The 19,090-nt window shown below is 38.6% G+C and overlaps 1 protein-coding gene across 1 annotated transcript; it reads right to left on the reverse strand.

Annotated features, from left to right (window-relative positions):
* Window positions 1–10,989: 10,989 nt before the first annotated feature.
* On the reverse strand, window positions 10,990–17,119 carry snrpc (small nuclear ribonucleoprotein polypeptide C). Its single transcript, XM_022209930.2, has 6 exons — window positions 17,020–17,119; window positions 15,764–15,806; window positions 15,552–15,660; window positions 14,508–14,567; window positions 13,367–13,471; window positions 10,990–11,499 (listed from the first exon to the last, which is right to left on the reverse strand). Exons 1-6 carry the CDS (start codon window positions 17,025–17,027, stop codon window positions 11,378–11,380), a joined length of 447 nt encoding a protein of 148 aa, XP_022065622.1. The 5' UTR covers window positions 17,028–17,119; the 3' UTR covers window positions 10,990–11,377.
* Between the last annotated feature and the right edge of the window lie 1,971 nt (window positions 17,120–19,090).

A 19,090-nucleotide genomic window follows, 5' to 3' on the forward strand; every position in this document is an offset into this window, starting at 1 on the left:
GGCTAGCGGGTAAAGCTAATTTTCACATGATGAAGCCAGAGTACAGCAGATTTGTTTTGTTTATAGCTTTGATTTTGCAGCTATTGCAAATCTTACACAATATTTTCACAAAAAGTAACCATTTGCATGAAGCAGTATATTTTAGAAGGGAAAAAAGCAATTTTACCAAATATATAGCTAATGCTTTTTGACTTTTTAGGGCCCACAACATGCTATAGCAAGTTTTTATTATCTTTTTTTTTTTTTAAATAATGCATAATTTTCATTTATTGCTCAAACAAATAATCAACTTTCAGTCAGTGGTATTTTCCATCTTAAAAAAATTGTACATGGGTGAATGTGACATATCATGTAAAGCGCTTTGGATAAAAGCGCTATATAAATACAACCATTTACCATTTTAACCATTTACCATTTACATGCTTATTTTTTTTTGTATACACTACCATTCAAGAGTTAGGTTCACCCAGACAATTTCATGTTTTCCATGACAATGCACTTTCATTCATGTGCTAACATAACTGCACATGGGTTTTCTAATCATCTATTAGCCTTTCAACACCATTAGCTAACACAATGTAGCATTAGAACACAGGAGTGATGGTTGCTGGAAATGGGCCTCTGTACCCCTATGTACATGTCTCCCTACAGTCCGTGTGTGTGTGTGTGTGTGTGTGAGAGTGTGTGTATGTAGGTGTATATGTATGTACATACCCAGGGTGGGAGGGAAAGATTTTCTTGTTTTTATGTCAGTGTTTTTAATTCAATGTTTTTAATGTTGTAAAGCACTTTGTGGTGCAATTTCATTGTACGAAAAGTGCGGATGGATGGATGATTGATTGATGTAGATATTCCATTAAAAATCAGCCGTTTCCAGTCAGAATAGTCATTTGCCACACTAACGATGTATAGAATATATTTCTGATTAATTTAATGGTTTCTTCATTGAAAAAAAAAATTTCTTTCAAAAATAAGGACATTTCTAAGTGACCCCAAACTTTTGAACAGTAATATAAAGCCAAGACAACTGGGCCAAGACAAAAGCGTGATAGCACAAAATAAGGTGAGATAAACGAGAACATCATATGAACACAGGGGCAGATTGTGCTTTAGACCAAAAAAAAGAAAAGCAAAATTTAAAAAAAAAGAAGCCAGGAAATAAGATTTTCTTGCAGCAAAGATGATAAGAGTGGCAAAAAATAATCTTGTGATGGCACTCACGGACACTCTTCAGAGGCAGACATTTGCCACTACTTTTACACACGTGGACAAAATTGTTGGTACCCCTCAGTTAAAGAAGGAAAAACCCACAATTCTCACTGAAATCACTTGAAACTCACAAAAGTAACAATAAATAAAAATTTCTTGAAAATTAAATAATCGAAAACAGCCATTACTTTTGAATTGTTGATTAACATAATTATTTAAAAAAACAAACTAATGAAACAGGCCTGGACAAAAATGATGGTACCTCTATAAAAGATTGAAAACTATTTGACCAGAGTGACATGATTAACTCAGGTGTGTCATTTAATTGACATCACAGGTGTTTCCAAACTCATAATCAGTCAGTCTGCCTATTTAAAGGGAGACAAGTAGTCACCCTGCTGTTTGGTGAAAAGGTGTGTACCACACTGAACATGGACAACAGAAAGCGAAGGAGAGAATTGTCCCAGGACATCCGAAAAAAAATGATAGACAAACATCTTAAAGGTAAAGGCTATAAGACCATCTCTAAACAGCTTGAAGTTCCTGTGACAACAGTGGCTCATATTATTCAGAAGTTCAAGACCCACGGGACAGTAGCCAACCTCCCTGGACGTGGCCGCAAGAGGAAAATTGATGACAAATTGAAGAGACGGATCGTTGGAATTGTATCCAAAGAGCCCAGAGCAACCTCCAAAGAAATTAAAGGTGAACTCCAAGGCCAAGGTACATCAGTGTCAGATCGCACCATTCGTCGTTGTTTGAGCCAAAGTGGACTTCATGGGAGACGACCAAGGAGGACACCACTGCTGAAAAAAACTCATAAAAAAGCCAGACTGGAATTTGCAAAAATGCATGTTGACAAGCCACAAAGCTTCTGGGAGAATGTCCTTTGGACAGATGAGACCAAACTGGAGCTTTTTGGTAAGGCACATCAACTCTATGTTCATAGACTCAAAAACCAAGCATACGAAGAAAAGAACACTGTCCCTACGGTGAAACATGGAGGAGGCTCAGTAATGTTTTGGGGCTGCTTTGCTGCATCTGGCACAGGGTGTCTTGAAAGTGTGCAAGGTACGATGAAATCTGAAGACTATCAAGGCATTCTGGAGAGAAATGTGCTGCCTAGTGTCAGAAAGCTTGGTCTCAGTCGCAGGTCATGGGTCTTCCAACAGGACAACGATCCAAAACACACAGCCAAAAACACCCGGGGGGGGGGGACCTGGGTGCCGGTGCCTCCGGCGGGCATAGCCTGGAGCTCCTCCCAGTGTGGACGACCCAAAGGAAGCGTTTCCCACAATCGTCAGTGTCTTGCCATGTCTCCCCATAGCCAGTGATAAGAGTGGGTGTGTGTCTGTTTGTGTGCTTGTGCAGTTGTGCGCCTATATGGAGGAGGGTGTCTTTTTGTTTTTAATGTTTTTAAATGTTGTACAGCACTTTGCATTACATTCTTTGTATGAAAAGTGCTCTATAAATAAAGTTTGATTGATTGATTGATTGATTGATTGATTGATTGATTGATTGATTGATTGAAACAATGAGGCAAAACTATTATTACCTACAATAAAAACAATGGCTAATTTAGATGGTAATCATTTTGTAAATCAAGCATTTGATCAACAAATAATCTAACCTCAAGCTCCATTTAGTAGCCGCTTTCGACTCCATCTAAAGTATTGTTATCTGCTGCAGATACGTATTTGTAGATGTTTACATCCCATGTTTTATAAGAACTTAGTACAACAGTTACTTAAAACTGAGCATCAAAGTTTAGCCAAGGACACAGAGACTGGCTGACAGAGATCAGGTGATGTAATCAAAAGCCCCAGGACAGCTTTTGCTGCCATTTGTGGAAGTACTTTAAAGCTCACACGATTTGTGTATAGAAATCTTAAGAGGCTAGTCATGCCAGCCACCTGCAGATGTGATGAAGCTGGAGACCGGAAACAAGACAGAGCGCAAGGTCTAGTTTCAGTGTAATTATAATTTTAACATTGACCGATGTAGGTAAAAGTTATTTTAGTTATGCTGCTAAATAATAGTTTCCTTTGGGTCTGACATAATTGAGTGAAATCAAAAATGTCTGACAGATCAGCTGGGTGGTTTTCCATGCATTCAAAGTTTAAAATCCTTTAAAATTAATTTTGACTTATTAGTAATGTCCCTTTATTCTCACTAATAGTTGTAACTGTATCAATGCATTGTTGAGTGTCCAGCAGTGGCCTGTCCTTTTGACTTTACGAAACTCAACTTTAAAATACAAAATACTCTGTATGCAAATGGGAGCAGATGAATATTTAACATGGTTATTTATAAAAACATGGCAATGGTCAGCACAGTGGAGCAGGTGAAGGAGAATCACTGTCATTGTCCGCAGAGTGTACAGCTGGCCGGTGGCAGAGCTGCTGTGGGGCTGGCTAAAGACAGTTCATACTGAAGTATGGCAGCTAACAATGTTATCTGCGCACAAAATGTTCACCCAATGGCAGCCAGTGACTAGTTCTTACAGTCACATTTAGATATTTAATTGAATGTTTGCTGTCATTTTGCCCAAGGACACCTTGGCAGGACACACAGGCTGTTAGGAGTTATTGAATATTTTCAATACAGTGGAGTAAAACTCACCACTCTTCATCTGCCACCCAAGTGTGCTACATTGTGCCATCAGTTAATCAATCCTGGAGGGAAAAGAAATAATAATTCCATCTTTCTTCCTGCTCACTGACAAGACCCACTAATCAAATTAGTCATAATTGAATCTGATTTGATGTCATTCATTTGCTAACCACCCAGGCGTTGCATTTCAACATCTCTGTGGAATGGAAGAATTCACTGTGATCTGGAAGTGAGTCTTCATTTTAAGGGTGAAAATTGCAACAAAAAGTTGGCAGAAAATGTGACCGCACACTTTAAGGTAAAACAGCTGTGTTTTCTACAACAGGTTAGTGAGAAATCTCTACGCAGGCATTGCTTTGTTTTCTCGGGTGCTGTGGTGTAATACGTCTGTATCAGTCCGTAGGCCCATGGGAGCCCCTGCTGGCCAACACAACCACTGTTTGAAACAAGCAGACTCAAGAGGCTCTCCCTACGGCCAAGGAAAATGGATATTGATCTGGAGCCATGACTAAATGGATTAAATTACAGAGTAGTGGTGGTAGCAGGGAAGCAGAGAGAAAGAGACAAGAAGGAGGAAGAGGAGAGGACATAGAAGAGATGGGAGGGAGAGACAAAAGGAAAGAGGAAAGGAAGAGACGGGATATTGAGAGAGTCAACCAAAATCTTTTCCTTGCAGACTGCTTTTCTTTCTTCCCGATTCTTTTAATCAGTAGGCCACCCAGCAGCTCTGTGCAATCATCCGCTGCATGCCATACACCCGAGCACCCTCCTGGTCTTCATGCAGTTATGAGCCAATTGGCTTTGGAGGAATTGCTAGTCAGGGGATTATCATTTTCCATTCAACCAAGGCTGTTGAGTGGTAAGAATGCCAACTGCATGCTGGGAGCAAAAGAAGATGCATCATCATGAATACAGAACTCAAATGATCCTGCAGAGAGTCTGGGCGGATCCAGCCAGCCGTCAGTCACAGTCAGACCAGTTTGGTCTAAACAGTTAATCAATCATCAGTCTTTCCTGAACCCCTCTGCTTCGCGGCCTTGCTGGTGGGTCTTGGGTGAGGTGGGGTTGTTTGTGTGTGTGTGTGTGTGTGTGTGTGTGTGTGGTCAGGTGCTGGCTATACTTGTGGGGACCAAATGTCCCCACAACTGGAGGAAAACCGAAAACAATGTCACTTGTGGGGACCTCATTTCGGTCCCCACAAGTTCAAACAGTGTTTTCTTGACCATGTTGTTGTTACTGAAAAAAGTAAAAGTGCAAAAACGTTTCTTTAGGGTTAGCCATTGTTTTGGTCTGGGTTAAGGTTAGGGTTAGGGTAAGGGTTAGGGGTTAGGTATGAATGGGAGTCAATGGTATGTCCCCACAATGATAGAAAAACATAGTGTGTGTGTGTGTGTGTGTGTGTGTGTGTGTGTGTGTGTGTGTGTGTGTGTGTGTGTGTGTGTGTGCGCACGCATGTTCGTGTGTGTGGGGGATTTCTAAGTGAATCTCCTGTGAGCTCTGTGTGTTGATATTCATGACATTAATGCATCCACTTGACAGGAATATCAAAGAGGTGAGTGGGAACTGCACAGTACAAATGAAAAAGTTCGGAAAACCTGTAATTTTGCTGTGACGAATTTCAATTGAATATTACATCTCAAAATTTTTACTCTACCAAGGAATGCAGCGAAGTTATGTGACGATAGGCGTATGTTTGTCCTTCTGTGAATCTATCTGTCTGTGCACATTACTCAAATACGGATTAACGGATTTGGATGAAATTTCCATTGAAGGTAAGACATTATGCAAGGACCACCATATTAGATTTTGGCAGTGATGCGGCTTATGGTCTAGATCCATGGCTTTGTTAAGGATTTCTGTATCATTGCGAGATCAACTTAACTATGACTACAAGTGAAAACTACGTGATCTGTGTTCAGTGCAAAGTCATTTTTTATTAAAGATTTCATCTGTCTGAAATGATGCAAAGACCGAGCAGCCTTGGCGGAGTCAATTTACTGTCCGGGGTCAAATCAGGCCAGCGATAAGGTGCTGGCGGACCCACTAACCGCTACAGGCCTTTAAAGTTCATTCAGTATCTGATGAATATTACTGTTCGTTTATTAACTGGCCCCTGACTGTCCGTCTTTTTGCAAAAGTGGACCCTAAGCAAAATGAACTGAGTATCCCTGGCTTAGTGACTTGAAGAAACTAGAATAAATATCCTCATATTAACCAGCCTCTAGTAATGAATCCACAGAGATTTTAAACCCTGACTCTACACCTCCCCTCAGCTCTACAGAGCTTCATAGCAGCTTTACCTCATCGTTTTCAGCTGCTTTCAGCTTTAAAAAGCTTTATAAACCCATTGTGAACTACTACTGCTTAGCACCAAATGGCAAATTTAATAAGGAAAATCTTCATTTATACACATGAAGCATTCACCCTGAAGGTAATTTCTTGGTTATCAGTGATGTTCAACATGCCATGCAGATGTTAAATATCAGAGACGGCTGGTATAAATGGGCTAACAGGGCTAAGCCCTCCCAGGCCAACACAAAAAAGATGAGAAAATTATTTTTTAAATAACTTACAACAGATAGTTTTAAGTTTAGGTGAAACCAAAGGTAGCAACAGCACCAATCAGTCAAAAGAAAAACATAGAATATCTCTAAATGGGCTTATTTTTTACAGCCCCAGCAGATACAGTCTGCTTTCATTCATTTCGTTCTTGTAAGTGATTGACAGGTGTCATGTCACGCCACCGTGATTTACTGATCATTTGGGCTAACTTCAGTCAGTCCACAGGCCACTGATTTTTGACCAATAGCAGCGAGTTGACGCAGCAGTGCTGCTATTTGTGCCAGAGTTGGGAAGGAGGGAGAAAAGTTTAAGCTATGGCGGGCGTTAGCATGAAGGAGGTGGATTATTTGCTTTCTTGTCCATTTACCTCAATGTCTTTGGAGAAAAAGCTGGAAGTTAAGAGACTGGGATCACATCGGCCAAACAATGTTCAAGTAACTCAACGGGACAAATGACAAAATCGTAAGTTTTGCATTTCTCAGAAAGGACTGGCTCACGGCAAGTGTAGCTAAGAATTCACTTTTCTGTTTCCCATGCTTACTTTTAGGAGGAGATACCGCATGGACTCAACAAGGAATTGTGGATTTGAAACATTTGTCGGACAAAATTAGAAAACATGAATGCAGCACAAGTCACATCGGAAACAGCGTCAAGCTGTCCATGTTAGGAAAAGTTAACATCGCCTGTCAGCTGGATGAGGGCCACCGCATGGCAGTACAGAGGCACAATGAGCTGATGAAAAAAATAGACATTCACTATCAAGGATTGTGGACTGTATTAAATTTTGTGGAGCACACGAGCTAGCTTTACAGGGGTCTGACAAATCCCTCACTTCAACCCAACGCAGCGTATTTCTGGACCTGGTTGACCAATTTTCTCTTTTAGACAGCCAGTTAGCAGATCACCTGTCAAACACACAAGTTGCAAAGCACACGTCCAAGACTAGCCAAAACGAGTTGCTTGATTGTATGTTAGCTGTTTATGAACAAAAAGTGACTGATGAAATATCGCAGATGGCATTTGTGGCTGTGCAAGCTGATGAGACAACCGATGTGGCACGTGTATCTCTCTCTCTCTCTCTCTCTCTCTCTCTGTGTGTGTGTGTGTGTGTGTGTGTGTGTGTGTGTGTGTGTGTGTGTGAGTGAGTGAGTGAGTGAGTGAGAGAGTATTGATGTAGAGCACTAAAAAAGTATAGTGTACCTGTAATTGATGTAACTGTGTGGATCATAGGTGATGTTGCTTTTGCAGCTGTGTTAACCATTTAATCAGTATTATGCATTTGTTAGCCCACCCAACAAATTTCACCACCAGCCACCACTGTTAAATATGTAAGATCAGGCATGTAAGGAGCTTCACTTCATGACAGATACAGTATTGCTGTGTATTCTACATTCTAAATATGACTACTACAATTGTTTTCATTGTTTTGTACCATTTCCATTGTACTGTATATTACATAATTTGATGTTGCAGGTTTAATGTCAAGCAATTCAATAATAATATATAATGTGATGTCATAACATCAGTGTAATGCCTGTATTGTCAATTCAACATTTCCTTTGAGACAATAAAATATCTTACCTTATCATACAATTTACTTAAAGATAACTGAACACACTGTTAAACAAGAAAACGACTTGAAATCCTGAACTCTTAGTTAAGAAACATGCAGTTATCAAGTCAATTTCATGAGGTTACTTTAACTTGAATTTAGTTTTAAATCAACAAACACATGAATTAAGCTCAAATCAAATACTAAGTTGATTCAACCATGCATTTAAGTCAGTCGAATGACCTTTAGAGAACAATCAGCTGGAAATTTGCAAATTCCTCGTTTCATTCACTGAACTCGCGATTATAATGCAGAATCAGAGAAATTAAACAGATAATCTAATTAGACTTGGTTTTAAACGGAAAACCCAGAAAATTAATCATAAAAGCTGAGTTGTCTTAATATTACTGATTTTCATCAAGCAGACACGTCTGAAATAACATAAACATGAACTTCAAAAGCTTGTGTTTGACAAATACCAAGTGCCAAACACAAGTAAACAGATATTTCTGACTTGTAATGAATTCCAGCTAAAGACTGTATGTCATCAGATTTTTACTCACTTGTGTTGCAGCAGGAGGTCCATTTGAAATTGCAGCTCAAGCTCTTATTCATCATACAACACTATAAGTCAGCGATTTCACTGTGTATGAAATAGTGCCAGTAATGGAACCAGCATGCTGTTTCCCCCAAAGGTTACTTCTTATGCAATTGTTGAAAATATCTGAGAATAACAGTTTTTGTAGATTCTAATCTTACTCATTTAACTTTTAAAATCTCTCTCTAAACCCTGTAGTGGATGTTCACGAGCGGTTTCCCCTCCTGTAAGATTCATTAGAATACAGATTTCTCATGATTTCCTCAACTCCTGAGCTCTAATCATAAACACTTTTCACCACTCCACTTCATTCCCTTCAGGGCAATGCTCCACTTCACGGCGAGATTGAATATTCATAAAGACTCTTCAGATTTCAGATGACACACGGGCATCCGCCTATGCTCAACATATGCATAAAATGTGCATTAACATGGTTTTATTTCTGTCTCACTGATGTGGACAGTGGATGTTTATAGGACCTTTAATGGAATCCATCCCTTAGAGTGGCCAACAGATTGCATGTAATCTACCAAAGTCTCTTTGAAGATCATAGTTTACAGCATGCATGACTGACAGCTCCCAAAACTTATCTGATGTGGTGCACAGCACTGTAACAGTTTGTATCGTCTTTGCAGTGCTTTCCCTCCCATACGCAAATATATAAATTGGCAAACACAGCGTGAAGCATATGGCTATTGCCCCCAACAAATTTGTTTCTTTTTTATATGTGGCCTAGAAATTTCCTAAACCATAAAGCTACAAATATGTCCTCTGGGAGCAGGAGATACAAAGAAATTTGACAGTCCAGGGAAGCACATAATCAGTCACTGCACATCATTCCAGTGTCTTGGTTCTAATTGCGAAGCATTCTAACTCTCTAGCTCCATCTGTTGAGACGTTTTCATAACTATCGGCAGATTCTTGTGATTACAGACACAGAAGTTACAGGGCAGAGGAGAGGCAGTGAATTCTTGCAAGGCACTGTAGATACAAACGTCAGCTAAGATAATGATTCACGAGCTGCTGCAGATTCTTATGTAAGAGCTGCACTTCTTCAACCATGCTTGACCGAGTAAACTAATTAGGGCCGGGTCAACTTTCTCATTTGTCTAGTGGAACAAGATTAGAAATCTCCATCTGGTTTCTGTACCTGCTTGTAATATATAGGGTCATACCAGATGAAGTTACACGCTGCACAAGTCATACATCTATCACAGGGCACCTCACACTCCTAACAAACACATTACCACCTGCGGGCTGAGAGGACATGTCACTTCCACTCAGGGACACTCCGGATGGCAGGGTTGGGTTCAAACCAAGGACCTTTATGCCATTCTGTGACAGTGCCAACTCCAAAACACTCAACTTGTTTCACAGTTTCAGTCCTGTGTTTTACTCATTCTGTTTAAAACTATCAGGGAACATTTTGTGGATTTCATAGCAGGACTTAATTCTGAATTTCAAAAGCAGAACGGGTACAATTCCGGGCGCATTTTGTTCACATAGATTGTATTCCACTTATGAATATAGTGTTTTTTTTCTCCTTCTTGGGGCTCAGATATATTTTTGCGTGATGCGTGTAGGTTTAAAGACATATCCCACATGCTAGAATATAGTCAACAGCATTGAGCTACCAGCTACAAGCTTTAATTTCAAAACTGCAGCAGCCAAATCACTTCCAGAAATCCATGTCTAAGCAGATACGCTGTCACTTAATAGAGCTATGTAAAATCTGGCAGCAGAAAGTTGCATTTAACAACATTAACATTAATGTGGATCCGTGTTGTTTGCCAGTCACTATTTTTCTAGCTCCTCTAACTCCTAGTGGAAATACTGGGCTATTAAGCTACTAAATGCTCTACTCGGGTCAACAGCTAGTTGCTAAATTTGCTGCACAGTGAAGTTTTCAAGCTTTTACATACAAAAAAAACCCCCAACCAGCTGAAGACATTAAAATGCTGTGTAGAGCTGATAGAATCTGTAGTGAAGTAATGTAGTGTGCCTGTGAGTTTGTCACTGCTTTGCCTTGTTAAATGTATTTTAAAGGGATTAAGGAACATTACGGTTACAAACTGCATTTATTAACATAGAAAAATATAATACAATTCTATGGAAAAATTAGGAAGACTGAAACAACAGAATTCTCCAATGATTTTGTCAACCCACACAGATGTTTTCACTTCCACTGCCTGATTAGAGCTCTTCTCAGGACTGTGTGCATGCGTGTACATACTGGGTTGGATTAACATCATCTTCTCTTTGCAAGTGATAGCTTACCCTGTAATCACTGTTATTGGTACATTAGGTTTATGACTTCACATCATTTAAAGCTGTGCTCCAGAGAGCTTCAGTCTGACTAGAGGTCTAATCAGCCAGAATAATTAAAAACACCACTGTTAGTGCAGAGCCTGAAACCTTAAATAAGCCGTTGATACGAACTGAAATCCAAATTAAACCAGTTTAAATCACCGTTTTATTTTTTCAAACCAATGCAAAAAAAAACATTTGGAACCTAAAAACACAGGAAAAATATAGTAACAAATATCGTCAAATCAAACACACTCTTTCAGTGTGTGGGCTGAACAGTATGCTAGAGAAGACATAAGGGATATGAAATTAATTCAAATGAGGTGAAGAGTAATAAATACCAGAACATACAAGCAATTATACAAAAGTGGCATAATTACAATCAGGGACTTATGTTCCAGGTTGGACAGAAGTTGACTAGATGTTAAAAATTTGCACTGATAAATCCAAGACTTTAACCAATTGTCTTCACTAGACAGTGTCTGTTCATGGCAATAAAAAAAAAAAAAAAACATATGCAGAGAATCCACTTCGCCTTATCTGTCCGGTCGCATCATGCCCGGCCTCACTGGCATCATCATTGGTCGAGGGTGACGCATCATGTGTGGCGGTCCTGGCATCATCTGCATGGGTCCTCCCATTGGTGGCCTCATGCCTCCTAAATGTCACAGTGATGGGAGACGCAGGCTAGGTACTGATTTCTGACAACAGCCTTACATCAAGAAACACATCGGTATATTTAAAACATTAAATCTGGGTGGGAACTTACATTGTTATCAGATATTAACTGTTCCAGTGTAACATGGAGATACCTGTGCACTCTGACTTGTTTTCTTATGGTAATTAGGGTTTCAACTAACAATGAGCAGCAGGTAACAGTAAATACTATACTTTTTCTTGAATGGATTTCAACAATCTGCTAAACCATATTCTATTTATTACTCCACCAAGGAATGGCAGAGTTATGTGATGATTGGCTTACGTTTGTCCGTCTCTTTAAAACATTACTCTGAACGGATCAATGTTCTACCAGCTGGTCCCGTCTCCATCATGTCCACTGTGGGATGCTGCTGCTGGCCTTCCTCCAGCCCTCTGCTTCCAATTCCCTTTTTCCACCACTCAACTCTGCATCGCCTTCACTATACTTGTTATGCTAACTTACATACTGTTTTAATTTTACTGCTAGCTATATATGGAGTATGTTTAATGTCAGAGCCGTACATCATAAGAGTAAATTATGAGTCAGTTTTCAATGTTAGCTTATACTTTGTCTGTGTCACATATCCTGTCATGCATGTATCCAAATGTGTGTTGTGTTTTCCTTGCTTTCCCACCCCTCCCTCTTCTCCCATCCCTCTCCCTTGCCCTCCTCTGTCCCTCTCAACCCGCCCGGCCAGCAGGCAGATGGGTCCTCCCTATATAGAGCCGGTTTCTGCTCGAGGTTTCTTCCCTGTTAAAAGGGTGTTTTCCTTGCCACTGTCGCCTTTGGGCTTGCTCTGGGGGTCAGGCATATGGGTTTTGTAAAGCGTCTTGAGACGATTTGACTGTAATTGACGCTATATAAATAAAATTGAATTGAATTGAATTGAATCAATGGCTTGAATAAAATTTTCAGAAAAGGTCAGAAATGGCACAAGGACCAAGTGATTAGATTTTGGCAGTGATGCAGCTTATAGTCTGGATCCATGGACTTGTTAAAGATTTCTGTATCATTGTGAGATAGCGGCATGGCATTACTGTAACTATGACAACAAGTGAACACTACATCAGCTGCCTGCTGACGATCACATGATTGTGATCCTACTACAAATCCACCACTGTGGACTTATCAGGACATATCCATCGGAAATGAGACAAGGAACAATTGCTTAAATTGTGGGGGTGTTTCCGAGTCCCATCAATTCCCACCGCCTGCTACATATTTAGGTGACGCGATTCGGTATCCGTACATCACGTACACACACCTGTGCTCAGTGCAAGGTCATTCTGTTTGTGGGTACATCTATAATAAATGGGCACATTCTATGCCTTGATTTCAGCCACAATTTCTTTCAAGATTGCAGCCGTCGGAAATGATACGACTGAGCCTGGCAGAGTACTGTGCTCTCCGAGTGCTTTTCTTGTCGACTAATAGTGTCACAACAAGAGCACAATATGATATAAACAAAAAATATATTACTTTAAGAAACCTTAGGAAATGAAGGTGGCAACTACTATCGCTGTCTAGACTATTTCATTCATGAGAAAAACAAATGGGGAACAGAAATATTCTTTTAATCACATTATTACGGATAGGAAGGAGAATTAAAGGACATCACAAACTGCATACAAACAAATCAAAACCCTGAGGTCAACAGCCTGCTTTCTACATGTGACTACTGCTGACTGAATTAACACAAACTTGTCTGATGTGAGGCTATATATCTGAAATGTCTAAAAAACTAAAAACATTCAGTTTCTACAACCAATTTCATTCATGTTCCAGTTACACAAAATAGGCATCAGCGAGGCCTTATGTGTCTTACCAGGCCCACCGGGCATCATCCCATGAGGTGGAGGTCCCATCATGGGCATCATTGGAGGACCTCCCATGGGGGGTGTTGGCAGCATACCTGGACGAGGAGGACCACCTGTAGTACAAACAGCAAATATTAGTGTGCAGGTCAAACTATGTACATTAATTATCAGGTTCATGTTCATTTACAGTGAATTACAATATTTTGAGAGCTCAATAAGCAGTTATTTCTGACAGAACTAACTGTGTAAATTGTCAGGTGTCAACAAAAATCACATAAACACCAAGTAGGCGACCTTTGCTAACACTAGCACAGCCTCTTGGGAGTGTGGCTCAGCATGCATGTCCACTCTGTTCCTGTGGGTTAGCTTTGTGGTTGTAATTTGACATATGAAATATTTTAGCATTTTTTGCCCAATATATCTCAGTGCTCTATTTGTTGTCTAACTTAGAAATTCAAAGTACCAGAAGCAAGGACTCTTACAAAACTTAGAAATGCTACTAATTTGCATCCAGTGGACATGCTGAATACAACTTAAATCTCTTCTTTGCTTTAGTTAATGACATATTACAGCACAGATGGTTGCTACATATCGTCCTGCAGGAATGTTCAGTTTCACATTTTTATTGGCTGCTTATTCTAATGAATTGCACTTCAATAGAGCTTTAAATACGGAAGTAGTCTGACTGTATTTCCTATATACACTACCATTCAAAAGTCTGGAGTCACTTAGAAATGTTTTTATTTCTGAAAGAAAAGCAGTTTTTTTCAGTGAAGATAACGTTAAATGAATCACAAATGCAGTCTAGACATTGTTAATGTGGTAAATGACTATTCTAGCTGGAAACGGCTGATTTTTAATGGGATATCTCCATAGGGGTACAGAGGAACATTTCCAGTAACCATCACTTCTGTGTTCTAATGCTACATTGTGCTAGCTAACAGAGTTGAATGGCTAATTTATAACTAGAAAACACTTGTGCAGTTATGTTAGCACATGAAAAAGTCTGAGTTCTCATGGAAAACATGAAACTGTCTGGATGACTCCAAACTTTATAAACCAAAGTGTAAAAATAAATGTAACTATAAAAAGCCAGGACTTATGGTTGGTTAATTAAATTGCTACAGAGCTGAAAGACGATGGACTCACCTGGGGGAGGGCCACCAGGGAACGGTGTGGGAGGAATCTTTCCCTGCTGAAACGCGGCCGCTGTTGGGAGAAAAGACGACACATTAACAAACACAAAATCAAGCAAATATTTCGCGTAGAGTATGAATCACGTACAGAACACAATCTTGTCATTGCCGTTTTGTGTTTGTTAAGAATTAACTGAAGTGTGTTTCATATTCAGTATATGAAATGCAAACAACACATTGGGTCTTTCTAACCTTTCACAACATTGTATAAAATGTGGGATGCAATGCTCTTGTCTGCTGCAGCTCTAGGTTTTGAAACAGGGTGCAAAAGGAATGTGATTGACAATAAGCAAGGACAGTGTAGGATAATTTACACTGTAATACAACACATGCCTACACAGTGGACAACACTACACATTAGCTTTGCATCTTGTGTGGATTAGTGGTTTGTAATCTCAGAGGGGGCCAAGTAAGCTGGTGTATAAAGTGCACTGTTTAAGCAGAGAGCTTGGGTATCCCACACACGTGCAAAAGCATGCCTTGTGTGGGATATGCAACTGGCTTTTACTGTCCACATCTAACAGGCTACTAAAAATGGAAAAGAAAAAAAGCTTGTAGTGCCCACATTCAGAGTGTGAACGGTTGACTGCACAACCAAACAAATCATCATCAGTATGATACTGCCACTACAGATTGCATTCATGAAAGGGTGGGCGATCTGGTGATCTTTGAATCTTTCAATCTAGCACATGATTTGCTTTTCAGAGGAATCGAGCAGATCATTTCATTAAATAAATAACAGCACTGTCCAAACTTCACTACTCCCCATGAAGTAAGCAGAAGCTTTATTGGTTGTGACACAATTAGGACGATGCTCATTGGATGCACTTTGCATCTTTGATGTGCAATTTATTTTGTAAACAGAAGGGAGCAAAGCAGACAAAGAGTAGCAGTGAGCAGCTCAACATCCCCAAAGATGTAGGGCTAAGACATCCCTACACCAAACCAAGCAGTAATTTTAGTCTTTACACAGGACACCAAGACGGATTTTGCTTACTTGTTTTATCAATCAGGCTCTGAGCCTGCTCCTCCATCCATTTCTGGTAGTAATCTTTCACATTTTCTTTGTGTTTTCGGCCACTGCAGTGGGTCTTCCTCACCGACGGCTGAAACAGAAACAGAATAAAATTACAGATATTTAACAGAAGCAAATAAAACAGAATTTTTTCATGCTTTTAAATAATTTGATTTGATACAAACACAACTTACCGAATCATGTGTGAGATAGGTGTCACAGTAGTCACAGTAAAACCTGTGAAATGTGAAGACCGAGGTTAACACAAAAAAATCCTGATCCACAGCAGCAGAGGTTTTCAAACAACAACACTTTAAAACAAGCAAAATATAATACAAATGAGTGAAGCCATCATTACCTCCTGACTAAATATTCTCTTCAAAATACTCATAGAAATGCATTTTAGTTAGGAATGAGTTCTGTGCAAGTATGCCTACATTGTGCCAAAAGTCCAGCAAGACAATTCATTGTCTGACTTGAAAGGTTGATATCTCATACAGAAAAGTTTACTCTTCTGCAGAAAATATTTACCCACGACAATTCACAATCCTGTAAGTTTTAGTTGCACATCTGTTTAATTGTAATTAATTTTCTGTAAAATGTCACTTGTGATTTTTTGACTTACAGTTAACAACTAGTGAAAAGTAATAATTAAATGACTACATTTTATATTTAAAAAAAACAAAGCAACTCATGATGTTGTTGGTATCATGTCTCTGATCTTCTCACTTTATTTACTACTTATTTTATTGGGATGCGTTGATCTTGGCAGCTGCAGTCACTTAATAACATTTTGGTCCCAGTTAGGACGTTGAACCTGGAGGTAAAAATGGTGTTACTGTGCGTTAAGAAACAAAACTGCTTATGCATTTATCACTAAGTACCACTAAAATACAATCTTGTCTTAATCAGGGAAAATGCTGAGCGCACACTTAGCAATTTCTTCAAACCAAAAAGGGTGACAATGTTGGTTAAACGTGGATAAGGTCTTAAAATATTGAAATAAAAGATATTTTCAACAAACTAACGGAGAAAGCTCAATCTGCTGAAAAAGACCATGAGTTACGGTCGAAAACTCCCTAACAAACGATCACTTTAAATTAGAATTTAAGATGTTTTATCAACCACATTATAATTCAAATCATAAAATGTTACATTACTCCTGGCTCATTAACTCTAGATAACAAAAACTGTGAATATCAAAGAGCTACGATTGCCCTGTGCGCCAATTTGACGTGGTAAACGTTTAAATCGAGGTTCACTCCAGTGAATAGACAGAGCCCAAACAAAGCTCCCGGCGTACATTTGAAAACGACTCGGTTTAATACATTTTTTTCCAGATTTTGACCTTCCGCCCGTCGCAACTTAATACAACTATAAACGATTATTAACGTTATTGAAATAACAGAGTGAAAGATTTAGCAATATCAATAAATACATCTAAACTTACTTAGGCATGTTTCACAGCGACCCCAGCCGAGAGAGCGCGATTCCGGTGTTCCCAATGAAGGTTCCGACCAGATATGAAGACGAACTCACAGATGGTTCCGCCTCACCGTCAGCTTACTGAAAATTGGACGAAGAAAAAACATGGTCTCAAATGACAGTTTAAAGTGAAATTTTGCTCTTGTCAAATTAAAAACATCAACTATTTTAGGTAAATCTTTCATGATTACTTAATTTGTTGTTTAAACAGTCCAAAATTTTAAGTAAAACGGTGCAGTTTGCAATACCTCAGTACAACAATAATTAATCAACAACTACCGTATATGACATCTTTAGATATTATTTTTAAAAGCAATCTATCTTTGCAACTTTTGTGCTCCAGCGTTTTTGTCAAAATGTACTGAAAGTAAATACAAAAGCACTATTTGGTCAGCAGAGAGGTCTTTTGTTGGATTAATATATTACTGAGCTGTTATTACTGTTCTATTATTAAGAAAACATCATTTTAATGTTGTAGTTAGTTGAAGTGAACTGTATTTTAATTTAGTTTTATATATTGTATAACCATATATAGTGTTTATTCATTTCTCAAAGTCACCAAATATGTCAATACAAGTACAATGTCTCATACTATTAGGTAGTAAATATACATCACCTTCTACCACTGCATCACACATGGTTATTAAATCATGCAAATCGACAATTATCCAATTCAGCAACATGAAGATCCCGGTTCAATAATAAACAAATATGTACTTGTATTTGAATACAAGTCTTCATTTATGCATATCCATCGCAAAAAAAAAAAAAAAACTGACAAAAAGTATCCTTGACCAGTTCGTGTTTAATTCCTTTGACAGTAAATTACTGTAAATAGAAAATGCATCAAAAATGGTTGTCATAAACCCACAGTTGATAATTCCAACAGTAGTGTACATTTCTTTGAAAAAAAAACCAACAAAAACACGATTCATTCAGGTCTGCTTATACAATAATAAAAAAAACAGATGAAAATGAAAGATACAGTTTTAATTCTTTTTTTTCTGTTATATACACATTTTAAAACAGACATCTTCAAACATGACATTAACCAGTTGCAATAATTTAGTTATTTTGAGAATATGAATGATTTTTTAAAGTTAATTACATCAAGTAACTGTGAGAAAGCATTAATCATGACTGAAATGTTTCTTTTTTCCCTGTAGCTATAAAGCCTTTTATTTTCAGTTATAGTCATGGGAGCATAGTAGTCCAAAAAAGCGCAACATATATAAAAATGCATTTTAGTAATTCAGTATCAGGTTTACAAGTTGTGCAAATAATACATTCAATATTGTATATTAGCAAATCCATATAATAGTAAGCTGCAAAATGCAACTTGGATGTCATTCATGAACAAAAACATTAATTATCTGAACCCGAGGCTGAAGGCTGTGAATCTGCAACACATTATATATCTTATATCTTAAGAAGATCATCGTGAGCATACTAACATACAGTACATATGCATGTCATGTGCAGTTGTCAATTTGTTAGGTAGAGTGTAATAAATAAGCTTGCAAAGAAATTTTACCTTCATAAGGAACATATTTGGTAGTTCTTTTTGGTTTGTTTTTAAGATCATAGCAAATCTAACAAATCAACAACTTGATTTGTTAGGTTTGTTACTCACTGTTTAAGTGACACAAGTTCAGGGACTATCAGACTGTGAGTACATCCATCCAACCCTCCATCTGTTAGGAAAAATACGGACAAGTTTATATATTAATACATTTATACTTTATAATTCATGATTTATTAACATGAAATTTTATTTTAGCCTGATCTGTTAAACTGTGTGATAATTGTTGTTGTGGCCTTTATATACTGGATAAAGAGTGAAGTGTTTAAGATGTATCAGGCTGAGCTAGCGTTTCAGACATATAGAGGACCTTGAAATGAAAGTGGAGATGAACGAGACCATGCTTCCCTCACAATCTGAAGGAGAGAAATGAGGAGTGCAACAGGGTGGGGGTGTGCTGGGGAGGAAGATTTCTTGTATATTTATTTGTGAAGACACTGAGACTGCCTCAGTG

This window comes from Acanthochromis polyacanthus, chromosome 5, assembly GCF_021347895.1.
Source record: "Acanthochromis polyacanthus isolate Apoly-LR-REF ecotype Palm Island chromosome 5, KAUST_Apoly_ChrSc, whole genome shotgun sequence".
Lineage (NCBI taxonomy): Eukaryota > Metazoa > Chordata > Actinopteri > Pomacentridae > Acanthochromis > Acanthochromis polyacanthus.